Below are 16,438 nucleotides of genomic sequence, written 5' to 3'. Positions count from 1 at the left end.
ATATATATAATTGCCAGTCGCTAAGTAAGTACAAATGGGTCAGAACTAAATAAGGGATCGCGGCTGCTGTCAAAACAAATCAATCATTGACGATCGCATATGGTTTTCGTGATGCAAACGAAATCAGTTGTTCTGTCACAATTCGCTATGCATCATAATTTTGATGCATTAACATTAGTTCTGCAATTAAATAAAGGTGCTAAATTTTGTGAAATCTCGTTGACAATCGAGTGATCAAGATCACGGTATAATTTGCAAAATACTGAAGCTACGGAGGTTGGTTTAATGGTGTCAAGGGATACACGACATACGAAAATACGAAGAAATATGATAATATTAATTTTAACGTCAATTAGATGTCATTGTCGTTATAGATTAAATACGTCATTAAATGACATTTTATCTGTCAGTTATATAAAATATAATGTATTACGTAATAAAATGACGTATAAGTAGTATACATGTGTTAAACATAATGTGTAATACATAAACGTAAAAAATTACTTATAAAAGTACTTAGCAAATATCGCGTAGAAATACTAGTGATAAATTAAGGAATTACGTAAAAATGCTTTGAATTTGAACTAAACTTAACAATAACTAATAAATATTAGATTATATTTTCTGCACTAAATCATTCTTAATATTCACTCTAAATATTTTGTGGATGCGCCGGGTCATTCATGTTTAATTATAAATATTATTTTCATACATAGCCGTTTATATGTTATAACATTAACACGACAAAACCAGTAACGGATCATGACTTTGTGAGGCCCAAATTGATCCTACTAAGAAAATAATTTAAGAGGCGCCTACTACGCCTAGGCGATAACGTTTCTCTGGTGGCGCCCATCTTACGCAATCATGAATTGCAACAAAAGTTACGTAATTTTCGTGTAATTAAGAAAAAATCATGAAAACTCTTCGGATTTCAACGAAACAGCTTCCAATTTCTACAGCTCGTAGCAGGCGATTTTCTAGATCAAAGATGCATGTGCATAAATCTTTTAGGAGTAAGTGCTTACGAAAATACAAGCCTTCTTCGAAGATGATGCTTGCAACACTATCAAATACCAAAGACAGATAATTATTTGTGATTAAGTTATGGTAGCTGCAAACATATATTTATGCTCATTTTAATCTCTGTATATTTAAATCAATATTTGTATTCAAAATTCTTCTGCAACCACACATACCGAATACTGAAAATTCCGACAGATGTCTCTGCTTGAAATAATTAAAATGCATGTAACTCGAAAACTAATTAGCATTTTAATGATTAGACTAAAGTAATAACATTACGTTTGTACAAGCACTATTTTTACATGTTTGTTTATTTAAATTAGAACGTTTCTAAGGAAGTAAATTTTGTGCAGCGCCAAAATGCCTAAACTACAACCTTTGAAATATTGCTAACAGATGGCGCCAGCTGTCACAACAAATGGAATATTTATTTGGCGCCTAAAGTGCAAGCAACCAAACATACATATACATTTTAAGTAACAATAGGAAAACAACGTCTTAGATAATGGCCTGTAATTTCATAAACTTGAGCTCCCAGAAGAATGTTATGCATAAATGTTGATCTTGAATATACACAGATTAAAATGAGCTTAAATATTAGTTTGTAGCTGTAATGGTGTCTTCATAATTGATCAATAAACTTTAATATTTCATAAATGAGATGGAAAAATAACGTCTTCGAAAATGGACTGTATTTTCCTATACACCAACTCTCGGAGCAGTTTTCGACATTCATATTGATCTTGAATATACAGAGATTAAAATGAGTATAAATACAGGTTTGTAGCTACCAAAGCTTCGTCACAATTAATTATCAAACTTTGGTATTAGATAGTTTGGAAAACAACGTTTTGGAAATTGGCCTGTATTTTCGTAAACACTTGTTTCTAGAAGAATGTTGAACATGAATGTTGATCTAAAATATACAGAGATTAAAATAAGTGAAAATATAGATTGATAAAATACTTTTAGTCTCTTTCTAAATTTCAAAATTTCAAATTCCAACCAATCAGGAACGAACGATGCTAGTAGCTCAGATACCTCCTTGCTACTCATTGTCTCCTAGTGCAAATCGAAATTTTCTGGCATTTTCGAGAATCTATGGGGGCGGAGACTTGAGTTTTGCAAAAAACCGCCGACTCATTAAAGCTTAATAACTTTCTTATTAATTAACCAAAACTAAATTATTTTATAGCAAACGAAAGCGAAAGAATTATTCTTTAAAACAGTAAATTCAAATTTTCTAATATATATGAATATAACCATTTATTTAATTATTTTTTTTCAATTTGCTGCAACACCTTCACGTTTTTAAATTAATCGATTACCACAAGTGCTAATTAAACCATCAAATACGCAAATTAAAGAGAAAACTACAACCTTTCCAATCAGCTAACTGCCGGCATTGTGTTTTGGTCACTACATCTACTATAACTTATCAAAATCAAGCATTTTAATTACTTCTCAATCGAAATAATTACCGTATTACCTTAGCAAACGATTTACTTAAATTTTATAATTGATGCAATAGAAATAATGATGCTCTTTGAATGTCGGTCAGCCGATCTCTGCTATAATCAATCATTTTAGTAAATATATTATGAGAATGGTACCTTTATATATATTAATTACAAAGCTGCAAAAAAAAACAGATATAAATAAAACAAATAATATGGATTATCATTAACTTTATTTAATTATATGTTAAATAAATAACACACAAACATCATAGCTTCATCCCCGTTTGGGTCAAAATCAAAATTGATAATATATACTGTACAAATATGAATACAAACAATCAGATATAATAATCAAATATATTCTGTTTAAACTTTAACAACTAATTTTATAATTTCCATGTATTTTTTGCATTTTTCTCTCTACTTTCTTCATTAAATAACATCCACATTTTTTCAACAAACAGATCGCGGATATCAAGGGTTACTTGCTTATTTTTTCTTCTTCCTCCTATATTTCCCAATTACACCTAATCAATAATACCTAATTAAAAAGATCACATTTCTTTGGTTAAAAAATTAACAATTTGTTCAATTTAGAAAATATCCCATATAAGCTTTTCAATCATGAAAATAATACAGATTATGTTATGCAACTGTATAATCATAATATTAGGTATTCTGTTAAAATAGACATTATTTCATAAATATATGTACATAAAATTGACGTATAAAGTTTTATCGTAAGTGTAAGTCAATAAAGAATATTTTGCACTCAACGTAGAGTAATACAACGTAAATCTGTCAATTTACTAAACGCAAAATGGTTTTTAAATGTCAAGAAGATAGCTTTTTGCAAGAGGTATGTATTGCAATTAGAATTTACATATAAATAATTAACGTATTTTCAGTTCACCTCTGAAGTGATCTCTTGCTGCCCAGCAAAGTTTGAAACTTTGGTGGATGGCAAGAAAGTTAAACAAGAAGGTTATGAAATAATATGCAAAGATACCATAATCTTCCCAGAAGGAGGAGGACAGGTGAACATTAATAACAATCATATTTCATCAAATTACGAATCATATCATATTTCAGCCTTTTGATCAAGGCTACCTTAATGACAAATGGGTGCATCAAGTGATTCGTAAAGGTGATCAAGCCTTGCATTATACTACAGAACCATTGAATCCTGGAGATGTTGTCAAGCAGAAAATTGTATGGCAAAGAAGATTTGACCATATGCAGCAGCATTCTGGTAATTATTATTGTTATCATGCAATAGGTTTCATTAGAGTTTTTGTATTTTAGGCCAACATTTGATAAGTGCAATTTTTGAAAGAGACTTCAACTTTAAAACTTTATCCTGGTGGTTGGGGGAGGAAGTAACCCATATTGAATTTGGTATGAATTTTGTTGCAATTAATGAAAAACCAATTAATGTATCAATCAATATTTATTTGAAGACACACCTATGATCACAGAAGATCAAATTGCTGAAGTTGAAGAAACTGTGAATGGACTTATTCGTAACTGCACCAATGTTTCTGTGCAAGTTTTCAATGAAACTGCAACAGATGAAGAAATCAAACAGGTAATGGCTCTAATTTGTTCACTTTATTGAAAATTAAATATTTGTATCTTCTAGGCAAGAAGCAGGGGACTTCCTGATGATCATGTTGGTGATATCAGGATCATAACAATTGATGGAATTGAAAGCAACATGTGTTGCGGAACGCATGTCACCAACTTAAGTCAATTGCAGAGTATTAAATTGTTGCACTGCGAGAAAAGTAAGAGAAAGAATCAATGCCTCTTATACTTCCTTTGTGGTAATAGGATTTTGAAGAGGTTAGACAAATCCATTGGCAGAGAAAGAAAACTCACTGCAATTTTAAAGTAAACCAAGACATTTTACATCAAAAAGACATCTTCCTAATTTGATTAAACTAATTTTAGCTCTGGTCCCCAGCAACATGTTGAATTAGTTGATAAACTTCTGAAGTCTTCTAAAGGAAGCACCAAAAATTTGCAGAATGTTCTCAAAGATCTGGCAGCTCTTGAAGCTGACAAACTGAAATCAAGTGTGCCCATGCCAAAGTACTTTTGTATGCACCGTAAAGAAGCTGAACCAGATTTCATGAATACATTCATCAAGGAATTTGGTTCAACTGAAACGTTTTTGGTATTATCAACAGGTGAGGAAAAGGGTGCAGGTAACATTTTGCTCTATGGAAATGAGAAGGATATAGAGGAACTTGGAAAGAGGTGAAAAATATTGTTGTGGGTAATTCAATGGTTATTAATGTTTTTTTCATTTAGCATTTGTGAATTGTTGAATGGAAAAGGTGCTGGGAAAGGGAATAGATTCCAAGCAAAGGTTGCAAACCTTGGGAACAGGAACAAAGTTGAGGAATTGTTGAAGAAATATTTCAATTAGTAAATAAAGGAAATTGAGTTAAATTGATAAATATGCTTTTACTTTTTTCATCTTGGATGCATTGCAAATTGGTGTTGGTGCATATTGACAAGGGATAATAAGTAAGTATACATCATTTGTTTATTGTTGGAAAGCCAGATTTTAGTTTTTATTTTTCTAATAAACAAAATATAAAAGTCATATCTGCCAGTTGATCTTCTTCATTGCTTCCAACGAATTTTGGCTTTTTTTATTTGGGCATCTGGAAAAGAAACAAAAGAATATTAAATCATGTCAACATAATAAATAACCTTGTTTTCATCAGTTTTCGTATATTGGCCGATGTACTAATTGTACTTGTACATACCTTTTAATATAGAAATTATCTTAATCTTCTGGCTTCACGTTCGGATTCCAAGAGGGTGAGGATGTCTCCTTCACGAACTGGTCCCTTTACGTTGCGGATGATCTGACGGTTTTGTTCTCCGATGAACTCAACTTTAACTTGGGTACATTGTCCCTGTGATCCGGTACGGCCCAAAACCCTGATCACACGTGAGAGAACCACTGGTTTATCCATTTTCTTCTATATTTTTCGGAAATAGACGGACACGTGCTAATAACACGACCAACTGTCAAGATGTCTGCTGGGAAAAGAAGGAACGAACATCGAGCGCATGGCCGACTTCGACTTCCTGCAGGTTAGCCAACCGAATAATGAGAAAGGAAGAAGGATGGATGCCGCGCGGCAAATTCAAAATTTTGGATGAGTATGGTGGGAGCTGTAAGTAGAGACATAAAGAAGTAAGATCTTTGTATGTATGTTTTATATGGAGAAGATTGATTAAAATTTTATTTGTGCTCAGCAAATATGGAACCTCTTGAAACAATTCTTATTTCTATTCAGACATAGGGCCACATCACACTTCTCACATCTCATCCGAGAGTAGGCTGTAACACACAGCTTGCATCTCTGCTTCTGGTCCGATGGTTCTGGCCAATGGTCAACACCATCGAATCTGAACTCTGGCGTCGCCTCTTCAACTTTCCTTTTGGACGGCTCTTCGTCCATCTCGTCCTCCGAGGGCCTTTTGTTCACTGAGGGCACTTGATCAGAAGCCATTAATTAGTCTTTAGTTCAAACACGAGTTTCGATCCAAGATCTCGCGTCGCAAAACTTCTACATCGTAGATTGTTAACTAGCTGCAAACGCCGGCGTCTTTTTCCACTTCTTCTTGTTCGTTTCAAGTTTGAGTTTACTTTTTGCAATTTGTAAACAAAAGTGGAACCGCATTGAAGTCGGCCCAGGTTTATTTTTGTTTTGATCCGTCGCGGATCGACGTTGCCGCTGCAATTAATCTTGAATCCAAACGGTGGTAGCTGTAGCAACGGCAGCAGCATTCTGCATCATCAACATCATATGGAAAGAGGAGATAGATATAATTATAATACTTAAATATTAAGTAGATTCAGAGAAGCGAAACTATCGATATATGAGGAGAAATAAAGTATAAAAAGGAGGAAATACATCCGCGCGTCCCGGCGCCGCTGCTAATCAATAGATGTGGAACCGCTTGAAGCAGTTGTTGTTTCTGTTCAGACAAAGGGCCACTCCGCACTTGTCACACTTGATGCGCGAAAACGCGTCAATGCACAGTTTACACCGTTGCTTCTGCTGTATCAGCTCCGGCCAATGATTGACCCCATCGAAACGGATTTCCGGTTTCGGACGGTGCGATTCGCAGCGACGTTTCGCCGGTCTTCCGGTTTCCTCTTCGGGCAATCTCTTCTTGATCTCCACGCTTCCGGTCTGCTCGTCAGAATCCAGAGGCATTGTTCACGCTTCTTGAGATCGTGCAGTACGTACCGGCGCTTTGCTGCAAAACCTCTCTGAGCGCGAGCTTGCAGACACCACTGCAGAAAACAATGGATTGTTTTGTAAACAGAATTTGAATTGAAGTCAGCTGTGGAATGCATTTAAGATATATCCATTCAACTTGAGACAACGTTGCCGCGTCTAGCGCGAAAACTAAATTTGCAAAGACTTTCTTACATTCCTTCCATTTATTGAAAGATGATCATATGCACACACACATATATGTGCGTGCGTGTATATATATATTTATATATAAATATACATTTACTTCTATATTCACAAATAAATTTTAAAATTAACATGTTCTTAAATATAGTAGTAGTAAGATTTACCAAAAAAAAAGAAACATTTAAACAAAACGAAAACGGACTTGTTTGTTTCCACTGCAAACGTATGAGTTTTATACAAAAATATTGAACTGGTTGTTTTGTTTGTTGCCGATCTCGACTGATAATTCGTACTTTGTTGTATATTGATATGAAGGACACGAACGAATATACACAGTTAACACATCTAATCTAACATTATCATATCATCATCGTCTTCCTCCTTTGGATTCATCTTACGGCGTTTCGATGACCCCTCTTGCGGATCTTCGTCGTCATCGACGTTGACAGCGGCAAAATCAGCGGCACTTGCAGAAGAAGCACCGTTTTCTTTACCGTTGGCTCCCTCTTCGGATTTGGCTTGCAGATCCATATCGGCCAAGATCTTGTACAGCGGATCCTCTTTCTCTTTGGGAACGTAGTGATGGATGCATATGGTCAGCTCGTAGTTCTGCAGGAAATCGTCGACTTTCAGAATAGCTCCATCGACGATTCCCATTTCCGTCAGGGTTTTATTGTCGTTTGCAGCCGTTTCGCCTTCTTCGGATGAAATCACCACCACGCCTTTACCGTCCAGAACTACGTCAGGTGCAACCATGTTTAAGCTTTTTTTGAGTATCTCCGACTCAAAATCTTTGACGAGCATTGATTTCGTATTAATTGAAACATCGACCATTGGTTGCTTCGAACATACGTAACATTTGGGATTCGCAGCTCCCAAAAACTTCTCAGTCATCATTACAGTGTTTGATTCACTTGATTTTTGCCTCACGTACACTGTCAAACATTTCTCATATTCTTCGGCCAACACTCTGAAAGTTAACAACACAACAAGACCCGAAACCATGGCATTTGTCGTTGCAATAGCTGGAATAATATTCCCAGCGATAGCTGAAAAAACAATCAATCATCAGTACAAACTATTATATTCGAATATATTTGTATAGAATCAAATTATTACTTACATTTGACTTCGAATCGCGACTTCCTGGCAATCGAGAAAATATGCGACCTGACATTTGCGCAGGCAGTCACAAAGTCCAAAGCCGGTTTAAAATCTTTGTCCCAAACCAAGAAATTCTTATTAGCCAATTCTTCTTTCAACATCGATATACTCGACGAAAATACTTCGGTGCATTTTTTAAACGACCACACTTCCATATCTTCCTTATGGACGTCGTTTTTAGACTTCTCTTGGTCGCCATCGTCTGAAGCAGCAGATGACCAAGATAACGGAATTGGCGCTTTCCTGTTTTTCCAAAGGTTTTCTAAAAATTAAATATAATATGACGAAAAAGAACAAACAAAAAAAAATACAAATATTTTGCATACATACCCATGCTAAGAAGATATTTGATATCATCTTCAAAGAATTTATTGAAGAGTTTCTCTGGGTTGTACGAAGTTTCTTGAGCCCACGTTTTCGTCGATTTTCTTTCGACTTTCTTACTCTCGTCTACTTGTGCTAAAGCTTCAACGCCTGCGTCTCCAGCTGCCTCAGGATCCGCAGTGTCCGGCGAAACGTCCTGATCAGGATCATCTTCACCAAATAATTGACTAAAAAAATATTAAATTTAGATTTGAGAAAACATCTTAAAAAATCTGACGAATCTCACTTAAATAAATGTTTAGCCCATACAATACAGTGGACTGGTTCAGATGGTGTGTTTCTGATTGTGCAGCCAGGGAATGTCTTCTGAGCAGCCTTTGGATTACATTCATAGCACTGTGTCAATCCCTTCTTAATGAATTCAACTTGGCCTGTGTAACCAGAGGTGCCAGATTCAATTAATGGAACATCGGCTGCCAGGCACATCCTGTTCACATGATTACGCGCGGCCCTATTGTCCAGAGCATTTAATACAACAGCAAATCTCTTGAAGAAATTCACTCCATATTCAGAGCTGCAAAGTAAATGATCATTAATTATACAAAAAAAACAAACAATATGCAAATTAATTTTACGTTGTAATACTGTCATGGTATGCCTTAATATTTATATCCTTATTATAATTAAGAATTGTCTCCCTGGCAACCATAGCCTTGGATTTGCCAACATGTTCTTTGCGGAAGAGAAATTGTCGGTTCAGGTTGCTCACATCAATTGTATCAAGATCAATCTGTGGGAGACACAGGAAATGTATATAATTGGTAAATTGCTACTTGTGTGTATTCCAACTTACAATCTCAATGTCCTTAAAGCCAGACATCGCTAAATTTTTCAATATCTCACATCCTATGCCGCCAGCGCCGACTACCAAAATTTTCGAGGTAGGTATCAACTTTTGGATTTCTGCTTTTAAAACTATCGGAACGGCAGACGCTTTCGCCATCATGAACAGTTCACTTAATTTATTGCAAAACAGTAAAAATTCGGATTGTAAATGACAATAACCTAAACACTGATTTACACCTCATATGAGACGCCGGCAGTTTGGTTTGAGCCGGTTAATCACCCTGAAGATTGCTACGAAACATCACTTTATATGCAACCACCTGTACAGATTTTCAAAATTGAAAACAAACTTTTTATTGATTTCATAGTATCTTTTAAATTTTAATATTGTAATCAAAATCAATTAGATATGAGTGATACAATGATACTTGCAAACAATTAAATATTAAATAAAGGAAATTTATTTTAATATTATACATTAAACATTCTAAAATAAGAACGTTTTATATAAAAATATTTCACATTTTATACATTCATTATAATACACTTACATATATATAAATTATTTACATTATTTCATTTTCGATAAAATTTCTTACAAATAATTAAAACCTTGAACAGGGTATGTTTTGTGAGCGGAAAATAAAGAACAATAATAATAATAATTAACAAGAAGAAAGATACAGAAAGAGAAAGAATGAGAAGAAATAAAAGGATCCGTAACCTCGTAATATGTAAAACAATAATGAAGTAAAGTAACACAGACAAATTTCGATATTTATATAAATAGAATAAAATTCACTCTATGAATCATAATTCATCCTTTTTATTTTTTTCACTAGCGTCTACTTGCTCTTTACTTAAGATTATTTTATCACTTGAATCCCGCTCCTCGCTGATGATCAGATCATCGGTACCGGTACTTTCGTTTTTCACATCGTCCAAGACGGTCTGCTTATACAGAGATTTGGCCACATCGGAGGTATTTCCATCACTTTCTTCTTGATCTTCCAGAAGATGACTTTCCTGAATTTTCGGTTGGTTTTCGTTCCAGTACAGCTCCATGTTGAGCTCGCGAAGAAGCCATTCGGTAGGTTTCCTTATGTCACCGTTATTCGGTGTTTCCTCTTTAATTTTACTATAGGACTCGTAGTACATGCGGATATCGTTAAACGATACCAGAACGTCTTTTTTCTGGGATTTCATGATGCTTCTCAAAAGGGTTGTTCTAATTTGACTCCATTTGGGGTTCACAATTTGCTTGGTCGGTCTGTATATCTCGTTCTTCAAGTAACTGATCTTGATCATGTCTATGCTGCTCTCTAGGTTTGCCTTAAAGTTCCCAACTAGTATTGACCGCGTGAATGCGATACCAGTGTGTTTGTTTAAGAATTCTTGGACGGATACTTTCAGTTTTTGGAACATTGATTCTTCCTCGCTCGGTGGCCACACGGCCGCGTCTGTCTTCAGCTCGCTGAGCGTGAGGTCGAGCGTGGAGTCTTTCGATATGCTCAGCAGCAATTTGGAGGCTTCTTGGGTGAATAGGAAGACTGCCGGTATCTTGACGTCGTCGGTGCCGTCTCCGGACATGGAAAACATAGGCGACGTATGAGCGCTACTGCTTGGCGTATTATCTATAATGATGGCACCGATTGCGCCCAATTTTTGTACTCTTCGTGCTTTCTCAACAAACATGCAATCACCCCTTTCCATAATTGCGATCTTTCCTTTCATCTTGTCACCAGCTGGAAGGGATCCGCAACCTTTCAGGGGATGAATGATAATGGATTTCCCGGTAACCTTAAGGTCCCCTTTCAAATTCATACCGAAATGCGCAGGACCTGCTTGCAGAACAATAAAATTGCCAGTACCATCGGCATTTTTGGTCTGAAAAGAAACTGCTTGAGGAGCGGCTTCCGGCTGTTGTGATTGAAGCTTTGACAGTTCCACCATTTCTTGCATGAAAAGAAGTCCATCCTCAGCATCGGAGATCGAACGGGCCGCAGAGAACGTATGCAAAAGCTGCACTCGTCCATCGCTGAGAGCAATGATGTTAATTCCCATATCCTTGATGATCTTCAGATGATTCAAATTAGACGCCGAGAACTCGGCAGCCATTAGCCTCTTTTTACCCACCTTCTTAGGGCACATTCCATCCACCATATTCCATAGTGTTTTTCGCACTGATCCTGGAAAAAGCTGAAGAGTATTCGGGCATGTACGGGCGTTCTCGTAATCGTCCAGATCTTCGGACTTGGCAGTGATATTTCCGAAATGCGATAAACTCAGCGGCAAAAGATGTGCTTCAGTGGTGAAGATGAACTCATCCATGTTCAATATTAAATCATCCGCATCAGAGAACAGCAAGTACAGATATTTAAATGTTTCAGCAAGCACAAACGAATCCATGCGATCTTCCTTTTTGCCAGTCCTCACGTCGTTCACGGCTGCGTAACCGCATGGAACACGAGCATATTTCTGTAGACTCTTGAGAACGTTCTTCCCCACTTCCAAATAATGCGGGTCATTGGTTGCGCCGTACAGAAAGTACGTGCTTTCCAAAAACTCGGGACGCAGAGGATGATTACCCCAATGCACTTGAAAATCAGTTGTGAAAGCTTCGGGGATGAACTTGTGCCTTTTCATTACCTGATAAAGCATCTCGTGCGTCTCTACCGCTGGCTTAATATCACCTTTAAGCACTTGCAGGCCGGGCCAGAATGCCAAAAGCGCATCCATAAAATTGCGAGAGTTCGTGTGCGGTCTGTGCATGTGCACGTCTAACAACATCGGACCCTGAGAAATATACTTCATCACGGCATTGTAATGCCTGTTGAATCTATTTAAGTATTTGTTGTCCCCTAGCAAGATGTAGGCCTTCAAGCAATATTCGTAGTACGAATCGATGCCGGCGCCGACACCGGAATCCCGTCGCACCCAATCACCAGAATGAACGTTGAGGACGGATCCCATAAGATCGGAACTTCGATGTCGCATCTTCCATAACTCGTCCATAGCCCTGTGAGCCTTCTGCTCGAAGATCGGTTCACCAGTCAAACGGCTCAGCGCGGCCATCTCCAGAATGACGGAACCCGCGCAGGCGGTGCAGGTCTCCTTCGCCGCCTCAGAATTATCACTTTTTATACCGTACTTTAAATTTACCTGAAATTAACGTAATAATATAAGAAAAACTTATCAAAATCAGTGTATATATCGCGCTGCATACCCGCGCATACGGTATTCCAGTCGTTGTATTGAATGCTGGAAGCAATCTGTATCCGACGTCCTTGGCCATATCCAGCAGCTCCGCATTGTACCATTGCATTATCCCTGCCCGCTGCTTCAGGTATTCAGCCAAAATATGACCTGACAGTAATCCTCTAGAAATAAGATATGTACATAAAGATAATACGTAAACCAAAAAAATATATTACCCGAGAACGCGTATATTCGTTTCAAAAACAGAAACAACGACATCATTGTTGAACGATACATCCTTAATGACAAGACCAACAGCATGTTCAAACTCTTCCAAATCTCCCAAAATAACCAAAGTGTCCAAAGTATCAATCAAAGTCAAAGAGAAACTGAAATACATATGTTGCACAATGTTAATATTATTATTATTGCATTTCATAATCAGTTTGTTTAATAATCATCAGTATGCAATTGTTGTTATGATTTTGTCAGCACTTACTTTCCTAATGAATCATCAATATCACCCCGATTTGGAGTAAGTCCCCTGTATCTTCCCTGGCAACTGAGGGGCATTAGTTCATCAGCAGGATATGCATTTTCCATGTATGCTCTATAAGCATGATAGAACATGTCCCTTGCCTCCTCCCTGCATTCAGCACATTTCAAATCAATTAGGGTCATCAAAGAAAAATTACATGTATCAAAAAGAAACATTACCTCAGCTCTGCCTTCTCCTCATTGCTCATGGGTGTCACATCTTCCAAGCAAAATGATATCAGAATATTAGCAAACAGAATACAGATTTGTAGGAAAAAATGATTTCTAGAATTTGACATTGTACCCAAATCAAGAAAGAAATTATAGTAAAAATAGAAGGAGGTAAAAAAAACAACAAAACTACAGTTAATAGAGAAATATAAATATGCTGTGTCAAGAGGATTCGCTGTTATTGGTTGATGATAACATATTGTGCGTGAACGGAATGTAGCACGGCAATTGGTCGAAATACGAACAACTTCCACCTTTTTGATAAGACGTTATCAGTAGAGAACAATCGCGCTGCAATTCGCGTTTTTGCAATCTCTTACAACCATTTGTGTAAACGTGGATGTTTTCACTGCAGATCACAGAACTAACGAAAGGAAAAAAATAATAACGGTCCACGCGCTATTTAATGTTTACTAAACCCGCACTTGTCACATCACTAACATGTTCCAATCGCTCCAATAAGACAAAACCCAATTAAATATATCTCTGACAAGTGACAGCCAGTGACAGCTGTAATAGTTTTTATCTTGACACTACCTTGACACTTAGTCAATGATACAATTATTACATGCATGTATATTTGGTTGCCTATCCGAAATATAATATTTTAAGTTGGTTTTCAGAAACCACCCCATTTTAAATAAATACAACAGTCTCATATTTCCATCTATTAAACAAGTTTAAATAACGTAGTCCAATAATTCCCAATTAACTTTACCCTTAGTTGGGGACACATGTAAATATCATTAAATTTTAAATAAATATAAAATTAACAACAAATCGTCTTTAAAATTAAATATTATATTTTGCTTTCTATTAATATAGCTGGATATAGCAACCAATAGCAACAAAACAACGAAAGGAAATAGCACATTTCAAATTCACGCCTGGAGCGCCCTCTAAATGCAATGTGAAGTTGCAGCTGTTTTTTGAAGTTTACATGTTGGTAGTTTCGTACCTAATTTCTCTTTGTAAACTAAGTGGCGTTCGCTGCGCTTGCACTGCACGTGGTCACATTCAGTTTTGGGGATTCGGTGTTAAGATTTGAGAGAAGATTTCAATAACACAAGAAATTTAAGATGGGCAGACCCGGTAAGTAAACTTATCTTTAAAAGAATAATATTTTTTTTTCGTTTCCAACTATATCATGTTTGTAAATACGTTTTTTGTGCAGAGGCCGCAACACATGGCCTCCAAACATAACCTAACTATAAAAGCGTGTTTCTCACATAAATATTACTATGTATAAAATTTTATCAATTGTTGCTTGATATTGCAATCCACAAATCAACTATTTGTAAAAAAAATTGTTGCAAATCGAAATTGTAAATAACTAGCATCAATGAATTATTTAGTTTTCATAATAATCGCGATCGTTGAGCTAAATAATTGCTCAACGCCTAAAACACATGGAAGACTTGATTTAATACATGTGTTAATACATTTTATGTTGTTATTATTATGTATAATTGTTTCAATTATTATTGTTTATATATTGACGCGTGTTTGAAATATAAAAACAATGTGTATTTACAGATTTTTTTTAAATTGTTGCTTGAATTTGTCAATATCTCATCAAGATTTATAAATAAACACAATTTATATAGATTGTTTATATTAATTGTGTATAGATAATTGTATTGTTTTTCAATCTATTATGTTTTGATAATCTTCTGTTGAAGGTTATATGTTTTGTAACCAAGGTTACTTATTTTTAATTATTTTTTTTAGGATTTTCACCTGGAGGACGCGGAGGCAGTGGTGGCCGTGGAGGTTTCGGTGGACGCGGAGGTGGTGGTGGCCGTGGCGGCGGTGGTAGAGGAGGCGGCGGATTTGGCGATAGAGGAGGTGGACGCGGAGGCGGCCGTGGTGGCTTTGGAGGTAGAGGAGGCGGCGGCGGTCGCGGAGGATTCGGTGGTAGAGGAGGAGGCGGCGGCGGTGGACGCGGAGGATTTGGAGGAAGAGGTGGCGGCGGCGGACGCGGTGGAATGAGGGGAGGCAAGAATGTTGTGATTGAACCACATAGGCACGAGGGCGTGTTCATCGCTAGGGGAAAGGAAGACGCGCTAGTCACTCTTAACTTGGTACCTGGATCAGACGTTTACGGCGAGAAGAAGATTTCCGTTGAGGAGGGAACCGAGAAAATTGAGTACAGGGTCTGGAATCCGTTCAGAAGTAAATTGGCAGCCGCCATCCTTGGCGGTGTCGACAAAGTTCACATGCCACCAGGCAGCAGGGTGCTGTACTTGGGTGCCGCGTCAGGAACGACCGTGTCGCACGTCTCCGACATCGTTGGACCCGAAGGATTGGTGTATGCGGTGGAATTCTCTCACAGGTCCGGAAGGGATTTGATCAATGTTGCGAAGAAACGCACCAACATTATTCCAATCATCGAAGATGCCAGACATCCACACAAGTACAGGATGTTGATCGGCATGGTTGACACAGTATTCGCCGATGTGGCTCAGCCCGATCAGGCGCGTATCGTTGCCCTGAACTCACAGTACTTCCTCAAAAATGGTGGCCACTTCGTCATCTCCATTAAGGCCTCCTGCATAGACTCGACAGCCTCACCTGAGGCAGTCTTCGCAGCCGAAGTGAAGAAATTGCAGGCCGACAAACTGAAACCTCAAGAGCAGATCACGCTAGAACCGTACGAGAGAGACCACGCGGTCGTCGTCGGTGTCTTCAGACCACCAGCCAAGGCCTAACAAAGTATATATATAGTTATAGTTTTAAGTATATATAAATATTATATATATAACAGTTGAGAAAAGAATATTTTTTTTAAGCACAGATGCAAAGAGAAAGAATCAAGCGATTTGCACAGATGCAAATCAGTAATAATTTTGTCAATTTGATTATTAATTTTAATCAATCTACTTTTTATTTAGCACGTACAAAGGTTTTTTTTGTAAGAAATTGTTGATAATTAAATACTAAATAAAAGGAAAACATTGATATTTCTATATGCAATTCGTTTCTCTTAATATCCATAAGCATTTAATAGATTCTGCTTCCCAGTAATTTGTCCTCATACTCGAAAATTATTCACAGCCCAAGGACATTTATTTCATATAAAACTACATCAACAACAAATTCGAAACATTTTATATATTGTTAGGGATAAGATAGGACAACAATAATAAAAATACAGTGAAAATGTATGTACTTACAATATATTAAAATTAATCA

General features: G+C 36.9%; 5 protein-coding genes across 5 annotated transcripts; 2 read left to right on the top strand and 3 right to left on the bottom strand.

The window, feature by feature from the left end:
- The first annotated feature begins 3,206 nt into the window (after nt 1-3,206).
- LOC108563739 (alanyl-tRNA editing protein Aarsd1) lies at nt 3,207-4,947 on the top strand. Its single transcript, XM_017922494.1, has 8 exons — nt 3,207-3,345; nt 3,395-3,523; nt 3,579-3,738; nt 3,792-3,884; nt 3,947-4,074; nt 4,129-4,379; nt 4,440-4,748; nt 4,803-4,947. Exons 1-8 carry the CDS (start codon nt 3,307-3,309, stop codon nt 4,918-4,920), a joined length of 1,227 nt encoding a protein of 408 aa, XP_017777983.1. The 5' UTR covers nt 3,207-3,306; the 3' UTR covers nt 4,921-4,947.
- Nucleotides 4,948-5,035: 88 nt separating this feature from the next.
- LOC108563735 (40S ribosomal protein S28) lies at nt 5,036-5,568 on the bottom strand. The gene is made up of 2 exons (XM_017922491.1): nt 5,267-5,568; nt 5,036-5,161 (listed from the first exon to the last, which is right to left on the bottom strand). The coding sequence occupies exon 1, from the start codon at nt 5,477-5,479 to the stop codon at nt 5,282-5,284; it is 198 nt and encodes a 65-aa protein (XP_017777980.1). The 5' UTR covers nt 5,480-5,568; the 3' UTR covers nt 5,036-5,161; nt 5,267-5,281.
- A 1,460-nt stretch (nt 5,569-7,028) lies between these two features.
- LOC108563743 (SUMO-activating enzyme subunit 2) lies at nt 7,029-9,575 on the bottom strand. The gene is made up of 6 exons (XM_017922501.1): nt 9,285-9,575; nt 9,067-9,221; nt 8,718-9,005; nt 8,438-8,658; nt 8,067-8,369; nt 7,029-7,992 (listed from the first exon to the last, which is right to left on the bottom strand). Exons 1-6 carry the CDS (start codon nt 9,435-9,437, stop codon nt 7,289-7,291), a joined length of 1,824 nt encoding a protein of 607 aa, XP_017777990.1. The 5' UTR covers nt 9,438-9,575; the 3' UTR covers nt 7,029-7,288.
- A 508-nt stretch (nt 9,576-10,083) lies between these two features.
- LOC108563741 (ER degradation-enhancing alpha-mannosidase-like protein 3) lies at nt 10,084-13,774 on the bottom strand. Its single transcript, XM_017922498.1, has 5 exons — nt 13,193-13,774; nt 12,975-13,121; nt 12,712-12,864; nt 12,504-12,657; nt 10,084-12,439 (listed from the first exon to the last, which is right to left on the bottom strand). The coding sequence occupies exons 1-5, from the start codon at nt 13,309-13,311 to the stop codon at nt 10,088-10,090; spliced, it is 2,925 nt and encodes a 974-aa protein (XP_017777987.1). The 5' UTR covers nt 13,312-13,774; the 3' UTR covers nt 10,084-10,087.
- Nucleotides 13,775-14,108: 334 nt separating this feature from the next.
- LOC108563746 (rRNA 2'-O-methyltransferase fibrillarin) lies at nt 14,109-16,214 on the top strand. Its single transcript, XM_017922503.1, has 2 exons — nt 14,109-14,335; nt 14,975-16,214. Exons 1-2 carry the CDS (start codon nt 14,323-14,325, stop codon nt 15,952-15,954), a joined length of 993 nt encoding a protein of 330 aa, XP_017777992.1. The 5' UTR covers nt 14,109-14,322; the 3' UTR covers nt 15,955-16,214.
- Nucleotides 16,215-16,438: the final 224 nt, after the last annotated feature.

Source organism: Nicrophorus vespilloides, unplaced genomic scaffold (genome assembly GCF_001412225.1).
Source record: "Nicrophorus vespilloides isolate i.1.1-1 unplaced genomic scaffold, Nicve_v1.0, whole genome shotgun sequence".
NCBI classification, from domain to species: domain Eukaryota; kingdom Metazoa; phylum Arthropoda; class Insecta; order Coleoptera; family Silphidae; genus Nicrophorus; species Nicrophorus vespilloides.
The sequence above is the reverse complement of the archived record's forward strand: the minus strand, read 5'-3'. Positions and strand labels throughout refer to the sequence as shown.

What these genes read in the sequence shown, in the direction of transcription:
- LOC108563739 (XM_017922494.1), top strand. Translation starts at nt 3,307, where the DNA reads ATGGTTTTTAAATGTCAAGAAGATAGCTTTTTGCAAGAG. An exon ending in AAGATAGCTTTTTGCAAGAG is followed by an intron (nt 3,346 to 3,394) that starts GTATGTATTGCA and finishes ACGTATTTTCAG; the next exon opens with TTCACCTCTGAAGTGATCTC. An exon ending in ATAGAGGAACTTGGAAAGAG is followed by an intron (nt 4,749 to 4,802) that starts GTGAAAAATATT and finishes TTTTTCATTTAG; the next exon opens with CATTTGTGAATTGTTGAATG.
- LOC108563741 (XM_017922498.1), bottom strand. Translation starts at nt 13,311, where the DNA reads ATGTCAAATTCTAGAAATCATTTTTTCCTACAAATCTGTATTCTGTTT. An exon ending in ATTGATGATTCATTAGGAAA is followed by an intron (nt 12,865 to 12,974) that starts GTAAGTGCTGAC and finishes TATGTATTTCAG; the next exon opens with TTTCTCTTTGACTTTGATTG. An exon ending in ACGAATATACGCGTTCTCGG is followed by an intron (nt 12,658 to 12,711) that starts GTAATATATTTT and finishes TCTTATTTCTAG; the next exon opens with AGGATTACTGTCAGGTCATA.
- LOC108563743 (XM_017922501.1), bottom strand. Translation starts at nt 9,437, where the DNA reads ATGATGGCGAAAGCGTCTGCCGTTCCGATAGTTTTAAAAGCAGAAATC. An exon ending in TGGGCTAAACATTTATTTAA is followed by an intron (nt 8,659 to 8,717) that starts GTGAGATTCGTC and finishes ATATTTTTTTAG; the next exon opens with TCAATTATTTGGTGAAGATG. An exon ending in GTCGCGATTCGAAGTCAAAT is followed by an intron (nt 7,993 to 8,066) that starts GTAAGTAATAAT and finishes TTGTTTTTTCAG; the next exon opens with CTATCGCTGGGAATATTATT.
- LOC108563735 (XM_017922491.1), bottom strand. Translation starts at nt 5,479, where the DNA reads ATGGATAAACCAGTGGTTCTCTCACGTGTGATCAGGGTTTTGGGCCGT.